The sequence below is a fragment of the Vulpes vulpes genome, chromosome 16 (assembly GCF_048418805.1).
Source record: "Vulpes vulpes isolate BD-2025 chromosome 16, VulVul3, whole genome shotgun sequence".
Lineage (NCBI taxonomy): Eukaryota > Metazoa > Chordata > Mammalia > Carnivora > Canidae > Vulpes > Vulpes vulpes.
This window is the reverse complement of record NC_132795.1, coordinates 60,611,349-60,627,938: the sequence shown is the minus strand read 5'-3', so window position 1 is coordinate 60,627,938 and position 16,590 is coordinate 60,611,349. Positions and strand designations below refer to the sequence as shown.

At 45.2% G+C, this 16,590-nt stretch overlaps 1 protein-coding gene across 5 annotated transcripts in view; it reads left to right on the top strand.

Moving 5' to 3' along the window:
- The window catches only part of RFX4 (regulatory factor X4), a 161,101-nt gene that overhangs the window by 42,184 nt on the left and 102,327 nt on the right, over positions 1-16,590 (top strand). For all 5 annotated transcript variants that reach the window (XM_072742486.1, XM_026010932.2, XM_072742487.1 and 2 more), the window contains exon 3: positions 7,675-7,735. In XM_072742486.1, coding sequence (XP_072598587.1) covers positions 7,675-7,735 — 61 coding nt within the window. The remainder of the gene's footprint in view (positions 1-7,674; positions 7,736-16,590) is intronic.

Below are 16,590 nucleotides of genomic sequence, written 5' to 3'. Positions count from 1 at the left end.
AAACCCCAGGGTGTCCCGTATCATCAGTAAAAGCAGAGAGCATCCTCATTCTTTTCTTGTTTTTCATCTTTTTTTCCCCCAGTTGTGTAGCTTTCTGCTGTGAGGATGTATCGTAATTTAGTTCACCAGATGAGCGCCGTGTGTTCTGGATCTTTACCATTACAGACAAGCTGCAACGACTAACCTTGCGTTTGGTCATTCCTCGCGTGTCCACGTGTAGCTGTGGGCTCTGTTCCCAGACGTGGGACTGCGGGATAAAGGGCCTGTGGGATTTCAGGAGGTTCTGCCAATGACCTCCTCAAGGGGAGGCACCATTTCTCATGCACCCCCCATGAGGTGGGAGGGGACCTGCTTCCTGAAGCTTCGCAGCAGAGTTGTGTGGTGGAGGTTTGGATTGTTGCCAATCGGATTGAGAAATGGTATTTTAGGGCAGTTTTCATTTTCACTAATTGAGATTAATCATCTCTTCACATCTCAAGGACATTTGTATTTTTTCCATCAACTGTGTGTCAGATGCTTTGCCTATTTTTTTCCTCTTGGTTCTTAGTCTTTTCCCTTCTGGTTTTATTGGTGCGCTCTGTGGTAGGGAGATGAGATAGTTGTCTGTGGCATGAGTGCAATTTTCCCAAGCACATTATTATCTTTCTACTTAAGGTGTAGGGTTTTTTTCATCCCCACATAGAAGTTTTGGATTTCTTATGTAGAAAATTTACCAATATTTTCTTTTATGGCTTTTGGGTTTTGTATCAAAATTTTGTATCAAAAAGAAAGACTTTTTCTTGCTCCAGGGTTCTGAAGGAATTCACCCCGAGGAGTTAAAAGGAGGCAGGTGTGGGCCCCCTCAGAGCAGTGCTGCCAACATCACAGTCTTGTTTGGGACTTAGCCCTGTTCCCACGGGGAAAAGGGTTTACTGCCAGGGGCTGATGCCCACTGCCAAAGGCCTAGGTCCAGACACCCTGATCATCAGCTGGTGTCCTTCGTAGTGGCAGGGAAGGGGCTGGATAAAGGGAAATGAAATGTTTGGCAGCCCCATGTTTCCAACAGGTGAGGTCTGGCCAGGTGCAGTCAGGTTAGTGTAATGAAAGGAAATAGAATTAGAACTTTGAAGTGAAATTTGAGACTTAAATAAACTTGAACCTTTCCTGGGACTTGAAAAGAAGTAATTAATTTAGAAACTTTCTCCCTCAATATTAAACTCTGCCACACTGGCTCCAGGCAGGAAATAGTCTAGAATGGGCTCCCAAATATCGTGAATTCAATCAGCAGATATTAGGCAGATAATATGTTCCCTAAGATGTTTAGTGCAGTATTAGAGGTTGCAAGAGAGTGAAGCTCATAATGTTTGGGTTCAGAAAGTTTCTTTTATTTTTTTTTAAAGACTTTATTTATTAACTCATGAGACACACACAGAGAGAGAGGCAGAGACACAGGCAGAGGGAGAAGCAGGCTCCCTGCAGGGAGCCCGATGCGGGACTCGATCCCAGGACCCCGGGGTCATGCCCTGAGCTGCAGGCAGATGTTCAACCATGGAGCCAGCTGGGGGTTCCAGGAAGTTTCGATGTTAACTAGACTGGGCCTTCTGTCTCCACCACTACCTGGTCGACCTCATACAGATTGCTTCCCACCTCTCTGAACGTCCATTTCTTTCTCTGTAAAGCGGGACAATATTAATAATCAGTCCTAAAATTGATTAAGCACTAAGTGTGCCTCAAGCCCTGTATTTGATGTTTCATGTACATTAAGCCATCGGCTGTCTTGGTCAGCTCTGAAAATTCAATTCAGAGAATTAAGGAATGCCCTGCACATTATGAATCCTCAGCCAAGGTTCTCTGGGAGTATTATTATTTGTATGCTTATGAAATCAGATGGGTAGGCATAATTTCATTCATTCATTCATTCATTCATTCTACAAATACTTCGGGGGCCCGGCCCGGGGTGGATACTGGAGCCACAGTGGCAAGGCAGTCTGTGCTCCACGGAGCTTACCAACTAGCAAGGCAGGCAGGCTAGCGGGCAGGCAGTGGCCACATCCCGTGAGGACTTTGCTAGGGGCCAGCCAGGGTGCGGGGAATGCCAGGAGGAGCAAAGAGCCCTGTCCCAGAGATCGGGCTTGCCAAACGTGGCCTTCTGGACAGGATGGGGATCCAGGTGCGTTGCCCCTCCAGAAGAGTATTCTAGTACATACTATATTGTTACTATTACAGTAATAACTGTTATAACTGTCATGGTAATAGGGAATACTTAGGTAGCATGTATCTTGTGCCAGGAGTGGTTAATTAATCCTTACAATATGTGCCTGGTGTTTTTATCCCTGTTTTTTCAGAAAGGAAATTAAGGTACCCAAAGGTTGTTTGAGGTCACACAGCTGGCAAGTGCTGGAGCCTGGAAATTCGGCCTCTGAGTTTCTATTGAGAGGTGGATCCACAGAGGGGAACAGGGGTTCTCGCCACGGGGAATTGGACTGAGGTTACCGCAGTGTGTTTGGAGGCCACAGAGGGAGAGCAGGACAGAGTGGCAGTGAGCAGCATCCTGCCGTCTGGTTTTAAGCAGACGGCTGCTTTCTGGCTCTGGTAGGATGAGCAGGGTGGGTGTTGAGAATGAATGGCCCCGCCTGTGCCGTGAGTGCCTCCAGGAATCTTGCTGGCCTGAAATTATGGGGTGAATCTTATTTGGCTTGAGGCTTTTTTGCCTGTTAAAAAGAAAAAGCATTTGGCAGAACCAGTTCCTAAAGTTTCTATCAACCATGGTTATTTCCTTCTCCTAAAAATGTGCTCTCCTGTCCCAGTCACCCAGATAGCCCCAGCCCCTCCTTCAGCTACCAAGGCTCAAGTCATATCCCACATTTGGTGCTGCTCTACAATCCTGGATTTGCCCTTACATTTTATTTGCTGATAATTTGACTCTGAACTTAAGAGAGCAGAGACCATGTCTGTCTGTCTTGCCCTTTCGCCTCTGGCACAGGGCTGAAATCTAGCAGACAATATTGGATGAATGAATGAGTAACCAGCACTTTCAGCGAATTGGGATTGACAGCTGTCAAATAGGGGAAGCCCGGCTGTGACACACACACCACCCCCTTTTGGGAGAAAGAAGCTGGACATTCAGACCCTGAGCACAGAGGCCCTAGTGGTCTAGAAAGGGGCCTGCAGAGGTGGAAGGCACTTCTCTGATGACTAAGCTGGTGGGCATAGCATTCTTGGGAGGAAAATGGTGAGGTGGCGTACAAAAACTGATGCATGTGCCTGGCTTAAGTACTTGGCCAATAAGTGCTATTATTATTGTTACGGTATTCTTAATGTGTCTAGTTTTTAACATATATTTAATTTTCAACCCGTCCTTGTGACCTGAGTTACGAGTCCCATGTTTTAGGTGAAGGAGCCTCAGACCTGGATGAGTTAAAGAACTGTTAAGAGTTCCATCCAGAGTTAGGGGTGAGGCCCTACCCTCAAAGCCATTTCTCTTTCCATTCACTGGTATCAGGAATGGGCCATGACAAAGTTTGGTTGGGGCAAAGCATCTGACACAGCAGAGACAGGTCTGACCCACATGGGAGGCGCTGCAATGGAATCCCACAACAGGGGGCTTTTCTGGCTGCAGCCCAGGGGGCCACTTGCCTTCTGCCCTGGGCCATGGGTGTTGTCTTCCCAGCCTTTGCTCACGCTGCTTCCCCCATGGAGCACCCCCTCCCTCTGAGTCTGACCTGTCCTTGTAAAGGCTAAGGAGACAGGCCACAAGCCAGGGTGCACTGTGGGGCCCTCACTTGTTTTAAGTTAGGGGTGTGTGTGTGTCCTTGGGTTGAAGGAGAACGTTGAAAACAGACTGGAGGTAAATAAGATAAAAACAGTAGTTGTCTGTGTTGAGAGGGGCTTAGATTTTCAGATTTCCATTTTCTCTAATGTTTTCCAAAGTTTAAGAAAATGAACGTGTGTTCAATTTTTCATTTTTCAATGTCTCCTCTTGCAAACAGAAAACAAAGTTATTTTCAGAACCCAGACTGTCTCTTCAAGGCACAGCTAAAATGCCCCCTCGTGTTTGGAGCTGTAGCGTCACCTGGCATGTGTTTGTCTTGCGGTGTCTCCATCCATGCATTTGTCTTTGCCCCCTTGGGTCTCTGAGCACCAGTGCAGCCTCCCTGGCCCGCCTCCCACAGTCACTGGGGTAGAGCAGAAGTGCTCCCGGGCCTCCTCGCCACCACAGCAGCCAAGGGTGGCCTTTGTCACCCAGAAACTGAGGTTTGGGACCTCATTTCACTAACTCCCCCACCAGCCCTTTCAAGGTAGGCGTGATCACTATCCTCAGTTTAAGAAATTGTCTGGAAACTTACACAGAATTATCAGATTGTCACAAGGGTCCCCTTTCCAGCTCCCTTCAACCACATGCAACAGGGACCCGGGGACGCAGCCACTGTACTCCTGGGAGGGTGGCAGGATCTTATGGGCCCCTGGGTCTTGGTCTGTTCCTCATCTTCTCCACCCTCTTTCCCCTTAGTCCCAACTTCCTTGCCATTTGGTTCCCATTGCTAGGACCCCCCAAGATTTTGCTCACTTACTGCTTCTTCCAGTAAGAAGACAGTGACAGGCTCTGCTTTTTCATGCAGGATCTGCCTTGCCCACCTGTGTCACAGCGTTTATCACTGCTTACTGAACGTGGTCTTTCTCTCCAGTGTTTGTCTTTCTCTTTCTCCAACCAGACTGCAGGACAGGAGTCTGATTTCTTTATTGCCCAGCTGGCATAAATTAGGTATTCAATGAATTTTGTTGAGTTAATTAATATAGTAATTTCAATGGCCCTGTAAAGTGACCATTTACAAATGAAGAAAAATGAGGGGTTTGCTTGGTCACAGCCAGGAAGTTTTGGCATTCATTCTAGAACATAGATCTTTTGATATCTAGTCCAGCTCGACTGAAATGCTGAAATTTAAAGAAACAAAGGGGAAAAGTCTGCCAGTTCTAGTGGGAGTAGAAATGTTCATTGTGGTCCAGTATAAGATAAGAGGGATATTTAGGTTGCATACATGCTTTTCCTTGTTTTAAAAAAAAAAGCTCAATTTATCCTGTTTTTAAATGTAGACTTTTATTAATTTTCAATTATTGGCTTGGTATAATTCCTAGGAATTGGGTTGGGAGGTCAAGTGACTGGACATTGTAGATGGCTCTCAACATTACTGCCAACTTGCTTACCAAAAGCTTTGTACCAGTTAACCCTACCTTCAGAGAAGTATGTGACTGTCAGTTTTACCACTTACACACCAGGATTGGGGATTATCATTACTTAAAATTTTTGTTACTCTCAGAGATGTAAAGTTGTGCCTCATTATTATTTTCTTATTTCTTTGTGAACAACTGAGGTCAAGAATTGTTTTTTGTGTCTGTCTATATTCTTGTGAGATTCATGTATTCATGCTCCTTATTATGCTCTTTATTTTTCAAAGATAGTTTGAGGACATTTGTGGAAGGCCGACTCAACTATTTAAGTGCTGAGTGGAAGGCTCTGGTAGGAGAAAACAGAGGGATGACTGAGATACCATCCGTCCCTGCCTTCTTAAGTAGGATTCTGAAGTTGGAGAGATGGATGTGGCTAAACTGTCCAACTGAGAGACTAGTAATGGGTTGTAGAAGAATGCCTGGCTGGGAGAGTATCAGGGGAGGCTTCAAAGAGGTAGTGTCATTTATTCTAGGCTGGAAAGGCTGAGAAACATTTAGAAGGAACTCTAGGTTGACAAAGCATATGAGCAGGTGTAAAGCCCATGATGTCCTAGGTCCCTAACTTTGTCCCTGAGAACATTTAGTGCCATGTTAGGATGGTTTTGGTGGCAGGGAAGAGAATATCCAATGAAAAGAGATGTTATCAACTAAGAAAATTTCATTATCTCACAAAACAGAGATGCAGCTGTTTTAGGGATCGGCTAATCAGGCACCACATGACACTCAGAACCCCCAGTCCTCCCCCTTCCCTCTCTACTACCTCAGTGTGGATTTCACCCGCTGGGTGCTCACTTCCTAGTTGAAAGCTCGGTGCCTCACTATGGTGTCTGCTCAGCCACGTTCAGACACAGGATAGGCCAGACCACCCCATCTGTTTGTTTGCTTGCTTTTGCATAAAACAAAGATACTTGTTTTTTCACAGTTTTGGAGGCCAGAAGTTCAAAATCAAGGCCTCCAATTCCTTTTATTAGGGAAAAATATCCCTGAAACCTCCAGAGAGCTTCTCCTAAGTCAGATAGGTCAGCACCATGCCACCTGCTGCAACTACCCTATCAGTGGCTCGATGGGTAGATTTAAATTAACATTCAGCTCTCTCTATGATTCGAGGGAGAATCCCCCTCCTTGAGCACATGGTGCCCTCTAAACTACAGTTCTGTTAATAAGGAAAAAGCTGAATATATACAGCCATTGCATAAGCAACAGCAGCATCTGCCATTGTACTTATCGATAGACACATTAATCAGAATTATAGCAAATATTTTCTGAACTCAACTTTATTAAGCTAATTTAAGAATTTCTTTTCATTAAGCATATTTCATTTTCTTCTACTTTCATTTTTGTTTTCCTTAAATCTTTTTTATGGAAACAGATTCTTTTCCACATAAAATTTATGCCACGGATTTATTTTGCTGACCATTTTACATGTTCTTAATAAATTTCATTGATTACATTTGTAGGTTTTGACATCATTAATTTTCTTTTGAGACTGCTATCCACACCAGTCTTATTGGGTCAAATTTTATGGATCAAGAAATTTTATGTTGACTATTTCTATCAATAATCTTTATTAGGAATTGGATGAGGCTAATTATATGTATTTCTTAGTTAATCCATGATTAAATTGTGAGCAGTTATTCTTAGATGCAAAGATCCATCCATTGTTCAGAGTGCTGTGTTTCAAAGTCCACAAACCAGAACCTTACAGTCCAAATCTGGCCTGATGCCTGTTTTCATAGGGCTTACACTAAGAATGGTTTTTACAGATTAAATATTTGTAATATGTCCAATGGTAGAGAATATGAACTTTGAACCCCAGTTGAGAAAACTGTTGCTTCCTCCCCCAAAACAATTTCATTATTCTTATTATTAGACCTATATTACAAAACTGGACTTAATTACTTACTATTATTATATTTTGAATTTTATCTATAAAAGCGTTGTGGAAATTTGCTTACTCTCTTATGATATAAATAGGACATGATATTTTTAATTTTGCCTCTTAGCCCCCAAACCTTAAAATATTTAGTATCTGGCCCAGGAAAAGTTTGCCAGCCCCCTGCTCTGTGACAGCACTATCCTGATTCTTCTGGGCACTTACACTCCCCCTCCCTTACCCCACACGGTTCCATGGGGGTTACCTGGAGCAAATGGTGAGTTCTTAACATCAGAATCATAGTCAGGTGTCCAGCTGCAGTTGGAAAATAGTAAATTGGGTGAACACAGTCATATTGCTCAGTGTTAAAGAGAGACAGCTCTTCAACTCTAATGAATTATGTCAAATAAGAATGCAACATGCTCTACGAGTTTTCTGTACAAGTCAGTTTCCAGGCTTTTTCCTTATTCAAGCAATGTCGGAAGAGTCCAATTTTCATTGCTTTCAAAGCATCAGTATCTGAGAGAACTTTGGGACAGTTGAAAGGCCCTTTACTTTTCCTACTGAAGGTCTCTCCTTTTTCTTTCCTTTAACAGATGAGGAAAAAGAAAACAATAGAGCATCCAAGCCCCACTCCACTCCTGCTACTCTGCAATGGTAAGTTCATTTTCAGCAAGTCCTGTCTTGATGGGGCGCTTGCCCAACTGTTGCTTCCTCCCGGTGGAGCAGGGTATCACCGGGAGGTTTGCCATTGCCATGAGAACTTGACATCCAATAGCCCACATGCAATCAATTTAATTTGCAGCTCTGTGTAAAATACTCAACTTAGATCCAGCCTGGAGATTTGGATTTTCATATTTATTGTATTTTGAGGTAGATTTTGTTTTCCATCCCCAAGACACTGGCAAGGACTGGATCCTACATGGATGTTATTAAGTGATTTAATGGAATCCATTGTTACAGTTAATAACATTGCAGCAAATTATAGAAACATAGGTCTTGTTCACCCCTCCCAAATGAGCCTTCAATGGATTAATGCTTAATCACAACTATACTACAATTATTTTAACATTAATAACATGAACAAGCATTGTCTACTTCTGTGGCTTTCTTTTTCATGTTTTGAATTCCTGCGCTTGGTGAAATATTTAATGGTTTGAGTGGTTGCTCTCATATTTGAAGTTTACAGGTAAATTCTCCTCTAAGAGCTTCTTCACTTAGAAATCATGTTGTGACTTTGAACACCAGAGCTGTCTATGCCTGAGATTCATCCCTCAAACATCCTGTCAGTTAGGGCTATTCTAGCAGCACAGAGCAGCAAACCTGAGGGGATTAAGGAAGGAAGGGGAGGGGAGGGGAGGAGGAGTAGAGAGAGGAAGGCATGGAGAACTATTATGTGCCAGACTCCATGCCAGGCACTTCCTATAGTGCCTCGTGCCTGGTCTCATTCTCATGATTCTCTGACATTGGCATTGTTATGCCCATTTCACAGATGAGAAAAATAAAGCTTAACCAGTTAAGTCATTGCCTGAATATACAGAAAGCCACACAATGGCACAGGCAGGAACCTGGCCGGGTCTCTTCAACTGCAAAGCCCCTGCTTTGGGAGAAAGGAAGAGAAGACTCAGGAAGGATGGAGAGGAGAGAACAAATGAGAAGAGGAAGCAGATGGGCTTTAATGAGCAAATCACATTAGATTCTCCTGACTAATCCACACACAGGTGGGAGGAAGACAGCACCAGGGGGAAAGCGATCAGGAGTGTAACTCAATCTCCTCTAACAAGGGTCTCAACAGTTGGCCTGCTTGGCTGCGAGGAGAGCAAGGGTTGTTTCCAACAGCTTGATTTCCAGATTTTGGCTTGTTTCCATCGTTTTGTCCCTATATTCTTTTTCTCATTGCATTTGCTGCTTTCTGCTTTCTTTAAAATTCTACTCTACTTCCCCGGTCAGGCCTCTGCCGGCACCGTTCCCCCCAGACTATGGCCACACAAATTCCCACAATGCCAGGGCATCTAACGAGGCAATCATACAAAGGGCTTTGGGCACAGGAGTTTCTAGAAATGCAAAGAATTGGCAGACACTTGGACTTTAACAACCTGAACACGTTGCACATTTCAGAATATAAAATGTGAAGGGGAGTAGAAGAAAATCACCTTATTCATGCCTATTTTTCTATGATTCTCAACATCTGCCTGACAGTGGTGAGGCAGTAGACAGTGCAGGTTCTTAAGTCAGACTGTCAAATTAACGCCCAGCTGTGCCATGCCCCAGCTGTGTAATCTTGGATGAGGTCCTCAACCTCTCTGTGCCTCAGTCTGTTCATCTGTAGAATGGGGAGAGCAGTAGTATCTAACTCCTGGTGGGGGGGGGGTCATCAAGAGGAAACAAGTTCTTATGGGCAAAGTACTTGAAGCATCTGGCTTCACATTCTGCTAAGGATGACTCCCTAGGAAGGATTCAGACTCAGTAACCAACCTCCCAGCAGGAGGAAGGATGCCTCATTCCTTGGATTTAACCTGACACACACCATAGCATCTGGGGCTCCCTCCAGGATGGGAGGCAGGCAAGGTTTGTTCAAGGAACCACAGGAGGCAGCTAGTGTGGAGCACAGAGGGTAAGAGGAGAGTTATAAAGATGAGGTGGGAGAGGGAGCCAAGGAGAGGATCTGTAAACAGGAGGGAAGAAAAAGGAGAACATTTCTCTCTCTCTCTTTTAAAGATGTTATTTGTTTATTTAGAGAGTGGGGGGAGGGGCAGAGGGAGAGGGAAAGAAAAACTCTCAAGCAGACTCCATGCTGTGCAAGGACCCCACCAGGGCTCAATCCCACAACCCCTCAGATCAAGATCTGAGCCAAAACCAAGAGTTGGGCACCCCACTGACTGAGCCACCCAGGATCCCTGACATTTCTCTCAAATAAGAACAGGGTTGAACGTCTGGTGGTTGGTTAGACATCTGCCTTTGGCTCAGGTCATGATCCAAGTCTTGGGATCAAGTCTGGCATCAGGCCCCCTGTTCCACGGGGAGTCTCCCTCTCCCTCTGCCCTTTCCCCCACTCATGTGCTCTCTCGTTCTCTCTCTCTTTCTCTCAAATAAATAAAATAAAAAAAAAAAAAAGAACAGAGTCATGCTTGAAACCATGGTGGAAGACACGTGACCTCCTATATAAAGTCGCACATGAGTAAAATTTTCAGAATGTAGTTTCAGTACAAATGCTTAGCCTCTCAAAAGGAACTGGATGCAGCCTCCATTTCACCAGGGAAAGTGACATCATTCAGACTGCGCTCCCTTTCTGCTCTGGCCGCCAGCGAGTTCAGAGCTAAAGTACATGTTCATGTACTTTTCCACCTCTTTCCTTTGTCTGATTTTCTTCTTTTTTTCTTTTTAAGATTTTATTTATTTATTCATGACAGACACAGAGAGAGAGAGGCAGAGACACAGGCAGAGGGAGAAGCAGGCCCCATGCAGGGAGCCTGATGTGGGACTCAATCCCAGGACTCCAGGATCAAGCCCTGGGCAGAAGGCAGGGGCTAAACCGCTGAGCCACCCAGGGATCCCTCTTTTCTTTTTTTTTGTTAGCTTTTTAGAAAAAGGCAAGATACAAATACATTCGATAAATACATATTTTGTTTTTATTTCATTTTATTTGTACAAGTGATGTTTCCTTGTTTAAAAACCAAAACATCATTGATAAGGTCAACGTATATTCTCCATTGTAGTTCCTGCCTCTCCTCCAGGGCAACCCTGTGACCAGCAGAGAGCATGCATGTGTGTTTCCAGTCTCTTGCCTATGCATTTACTTGCTTATGTACCAACAGAAGTTTCTGAATTGTGATTTTCAAAATTTCATGTTTGCGCCTTTCCAAAAAGAATGCAGACATATCACACTAGAGATACTGTCCTACAACCCGTCACACTGTATTGATCCACAACTGGCTCATTCCTCACTGGAGTGTCCCGAAGCCATACCCATGTGAGTCCTTGGAGAACAACCTCATTTTTTCTACTGCGCATAATTCCATGTAAAACAGCAGCAGATAGGTTTCACCACTTTCCTCTTGATGGACATTTAGTTTGTGTCCAAATCTCATCTTTGCCCTACAAACAAGGCTGCAAAGAACATCTTCATTTTTGCCCCCTGCACATCTGTGGGGATGTTCTCCACGTCAATGTCAAGACGTGGAAGGGTTGGGTGCCCAGAAAATGTTAATGGGACTAAAATTTGCCTGCTAAATGGCTTTATCATTTTATGTCTTCACCCACAGTACAAAATACTTTTAAAAAATAATAGTAATGGGCACCTGACTGGCTCAATTGGTTAAATGTCTGACTCTTGATCTGGGCTTAGGTCATAATCTTAGGGTCATGAAATTGAGCCCATCAGGCTCCATGCTGGGTGTGGAGCCTGCTTGGGACTCTTTCTCCTTCTCCCTCTGCACCCCCACCGTCCACCTCTCTCTCTCTCTCTAAAAAAAAAAAAAGGACCTGGCTCCACACCATGGCATCTGTTTCTCTGAGGTACTTGCTTCCTTCCTGCTGTCCCCTGTCTGCAATGGCAGTGTGCAACCCCTCAAGACCATGAGGGGGGCAGGCCAGAAAAGGACACTGGTCTCCAGGCCACGGCGGCCCAACAGTGCTGAGCTCTCCTGGGACACTTGGCTTTAGGAAGTGAGTTAGGAGCTATTTGCTTCTCCACCTTCTCCCTCCTTGCCATGAGCACCCCCCCCCATCACCCTCGAGACCACCCCCACTCCAAGAACAAATAATACAGTGGCTGAGCAGCCTAAAATAATTGGGGCCACGTGATCTGGAGGCAGCTCCCAGCAGAAAACAGGCAAATATTGTCAAATGCCTTCTGCCAAACACTTTCCAGCATCCTTGGTCACGAGGGTTAGTAAAGCCCAAGCCGCTGGGGATGGTGAGCGCTGCTGGAATCCCAGCCACACAATAACCTCTATTCACTCAGAGGATTTGGGAATGGAAAGCAGCCTGTTGTACCATCCTGGCCTGCTTGCTGCCAGTGCATGTCCCCTTGCACAGCCCCGCCCTCTTACACACCTCCCTGCCGCCTGTGTCACTTCTGGCTCCTGGTGTGCCAATCAGGGTGGAGGCATCGCCCCTTCCACAAACTTATGGAGGAAGGGAGGCCCTTCCCCACAGGAAGAGGATAGAAGGCCAAATTGTCACTTTGTTGGGAGACATTTTTCTTTCTTTCAAAAAAATTAAAATGAGGTCTTGGGTGATTGATGGCCTTTCAATATTTCAAACTAATATAAAGCAAAATAAATTTTGTGTTTCTCTTTAAAATGCCCTTGGAGGCCAGAGGCAAAAAGGTGGGTTTGGTGCTGTTCCAAAGAAGCATGTTGAAACTTTAGACCAGGTCACAGCTCTCAGACCAGAGTCATTGCATGTGACTAATACCAGGTGTTTTGTATCCATTTCTGACTTGATCCTTCATTCCACAGTGACATAGCATTATTTACTTCCAAAATGCAAGTTAGGCCACCTTCTTCCAGAAAGGGAGGCTGAACATTTCTATCTCTGACAACAGCCAGGGATGTCAGATAATGCCAGTTGGCGTGGTGGTACCCCGTGGGAAGCCCTCTGCTACAGATAGAGGAACATAAGAAAGCAGAACAACATGAAGGATGGGTCTTAGGGAATGAGAAGCTGTGTTGTGGAGCTAGGATCCTTTTTTTTAAAAAAAATATTTTGTGCTGTGGTTAAGGTATAATAAGGTAATGCCATTTGAGTGGGCAATTTTGTAGCCCCAATAATGTTTTCCCATGTACCCCCATCACCTCCACTTCTTGACACCAATACGGAGAACATGCCCACAGGTGTGCAACGGGGCATATGAGGATTTTCTTTGAGGCTCTGTTTGTCATGGTGACATAGAGATAAGTAGAGACAGGGAAGTGATGGAAGGGGAATATCCTGGGGGATATTTTATGCTTGAGTATTGTACCCACATGACTTTGACTATCAGTGGTGACCACCAGAGCTCAGGGCTGCCAACCCCTGGCCCAGCCCTGCCAGAAGCATTGGTAGCATTAGAGAACTTGTGACACTGAGCTATTGTAAAAAACAAAAACAAAAAAACAAAAAACAAAACAACAAAGAAGAAGAAGAAGAAGAAGAAGAAGAAGAAGAAGAAGAAGAAGAAGAAGAAGAAGGAGAAGACTTTAACCCAAACAATGAGCATAAGGATTCTAGAACCTGGCTAACCCCAGGCCTTTCTGGAATAGCAACCCAGGAGCTTGTAGGCCAGAAACAGGTTACAGATAAGATTATTCCAGGTCCTGTTCTGTCATTACAAGGACAGCACAAAATCTCTGATGTGGCCTGTTGCTCAGCATCAGCCAAAACTACAGGTTAGGTAGGCTTGCACCAGGCGACATCACCAGATGAGCTCTCTTGCTCTTTATGAAAACTTTGTAGAGGTTGCAGGACTGTCACCCCTATTTAAAGAGGAGGAAACCAAGGCAGGAAACTGAACACAAGAGAGGGTCACAGTCTCACTCCAGCTGAGCAGGGGGATGCCCAGAAGGCCCTTGAAGGGGAGGCAGAGCCAGCTGACGTCCTGGGGGAAATTACTGGATCACCTGAATACATATCTCTGGTTGGCTTGTCTACCCAGAAGTAATTTGTGGACTTAACTGCTGTTTAACAAAGTAGACTGGGGGGGGGGGGTCCCTGGGTGGCTCAGCAGTTTAGTGCCTGCCTTTGGCCCAGGGTGCGATCCTGGAGTCCCGGGATCGAGTTCCACGTCAGGCTCCCGATATGGAGCCTGCTTCTCCCTCCTCCTGTGTCTCTGCCTCTCTCTCTCTCTCTCTATGTCTATCATAAATAAATAAATAAATCTTAAAAAAAAGTAGATTGGGGTTTTTGTTTGTTTGTTTTGGCTTTTTATAGCATCAGCCTCCGAGCTAGCTAGAGCCAAAGCCCACCGTTCTGGACATTTTTATTGCCTGGTGGTGGTGTTCTCTCTTTGGTTCCCTTCTTCTTCTGATCAACTGTCAGTTTCCTAAAGGCAGTGGAAGGGATTGTGTGTTGGTGTTCACTGCTGTATTCTACAATGCCTGGCACATAGTAGGTGCTCAATAAATGTGTGCTGGCTCACCAACCAAATGAGTGTCAGTCCATCGCACATAGTGAGGGCTTTAGAAGCCTCATACCTGAGTCTATGCTCCAAGCTGGGCTTTTCCCAGCAGTGACTTTGGGCATCTCTTTGTCTTCCTGGCCCTCCCTTTTCTCCTCCATGACGTGGAGATAATGTTACCCATCTTGCTCAAGGAGTAATGGCAAATATGAATATCCCTGGCACAGTGGAAGCACTTGAACATATAAATCAAACATATTCATCTTAATTAGGGTTTTTTTTTTAATCACTTGGGTCTTAAGATTTTTTTAAAAAAAAGTTTTTTCTGATTTGTGCAAAAGTCTGCTTTCCTTCCTTCCCACCACCTCCTATCTTCTCCCTTCTGTAGTGTTGACTGTGTGCAGGGCACAGTGCCAGGAACTCTGCTAACATAAACAGGGATTCGATTTGGTTCCTACCTTCTGAGGACTCTCAGTCTAAGATCTAAAATGTTCCTGAATATTCCACAATAACCTAGAGTAATACTGATAGGTGTCCTTATCCAGTGTTCCCTCTGCCAGCCGGAGGGCTGTGGATTCTTGGTTAGTCCCTTTGCAGCCTGGGGAGATGGGTACTGGGTATTATTCACATCATTTTACCGAGGAGAGAGGCAAGAGTCTGGGAGGTAAAGCAGCAGAGCCGAGACGGTAGCGCTTGTGAGTGATAGAGGTGGGATTTCAACCCAGCAACCCCTTGTCTCTGAACCCATGCTGTTTCTCAGCAAAGGCTGTTGGAGCTGCAAAAAGATCTAAAGAGCTGTGAAAATCTCCAGCAAGTGGTAAAAGCTTTGGGGGCAGAGGCTGTGCCTCCTGTCAAAAACATTCTCCTCTACAGACGTGACTCTGTAGCTGGGAGGTGCCCGTTGCAGCGCTCTGCGTGCTGTTGAGTGGATGGACACATGAATCTGGCAGGAAGAAGAACTGATGAAGAGGCCATCCTCGGATGGGGCTGGATGGCAATTAAACAGCATGTCAGGGGAGGAAATCCGAGCTGAGCCTTGGGTGCCAGGGGAGGCACGGCAGAGGGCTCACCTCCCATGGAAGGAACACCATGGAACACTGAGGGGAGGGAGAATGTGGCAAGATCAACTGTCCAGCTGGCAGGAGAGCAGTGTGTGTACCGAGGAGCAGGTCGAGAGAAGCCTGGAGAAGTAGTCAGGGGTCAGATGTGGGGGCCTTAAATGCCAAGGGGGGGGTATTAGGGCTCCTCCACAGAGGCAGAGGGGAGCCACTGATGGGTTTAGATGACCATCTGGCCTCTGATCACTTAGCAAGTCTGTTTTCACAGATTTTTCAGCCTCGGGTGGCTCTGACAACCTCAGTAACAAGTTGCTATGTTCAGCAAAGTTTTAAAAGATCCTGCTGGCTAATTTTCTGGTAAAATAGAGGAGAAAGCTTCTGTTTATAGACGTGCCTGCAAGCACCCGGGAAGTGGAGACTGAACCAGGAGCCCAATCTGTCCATGAAAGAGAACAGGAGAAAGGCAGGGACAGTCACACGGGTGCTGCTGTGGTTGGTCCTCACTGCAAGGTGCTGAACGAAGCTTCCTCCCGTGGCCCGCGGTGCTGCGGCCTGAAACCTCGTGAGGAGGTCGTTTTCAAAAAGTATACCGCAGATAATGACTCCTGTTGGCTACTAGACTGCGTTCATTATCTCCGCATAATAGGATGGGCTCAATTCAAATATGATCAAGTTATTAAATAGAAGATCAGAAAATGGAAGAAGTGGGGAATTTTTTGGTGATCATTAAAAATATCCAGGTATAATGGAGTATTGTTCACCACGGCAGACTAATGATGTCCTCTCCAAGTGAGGAGGAGAAGGGGAAGTTTCATCAGATATGAAGAGAAATAATTAACTGCCTTTCTTTCTGCCATGCCTTGGTCAGCGAAGCAGACATTCCAATTAGCAACTTCAGCATACACACAGACCCTCTGGATTCTGTAAGGAGGTTTGGGGAAAGGTATCGTGACGCTCTTTCTGTGGAAACTCATCAAGCATCAAAGTTGCCCCGAATGCCAGTTCTGTCTATTCATTTGTAGAGCTTATTAAAATGCTTCATAGTCATAAGCCACTGAGATACCTTGAGGCGAAGAAGCTCTGGGTAAGAGGAACAAAACGTGGGTAGAAATGTACTTATTTACAAGGCTCTGGCCTTTGGCAGGTAACTGCTTAATTAACTCAGCCTGTGTGAACCCTGACTTACACCCATCTGGATTCAAAAAGTTCCTTGCTGCTATGGTTTCATTCACTGGGATGTATTTCAACGTTGGTCTTATATTTTAAGGCTGAGCCCTTGGCCATACTTGGTGAGCAAACAAGTCACGAGGACATCAAGTAGAAACTGAGGCAAGGGGACTTGTGTAAAGTAGCTC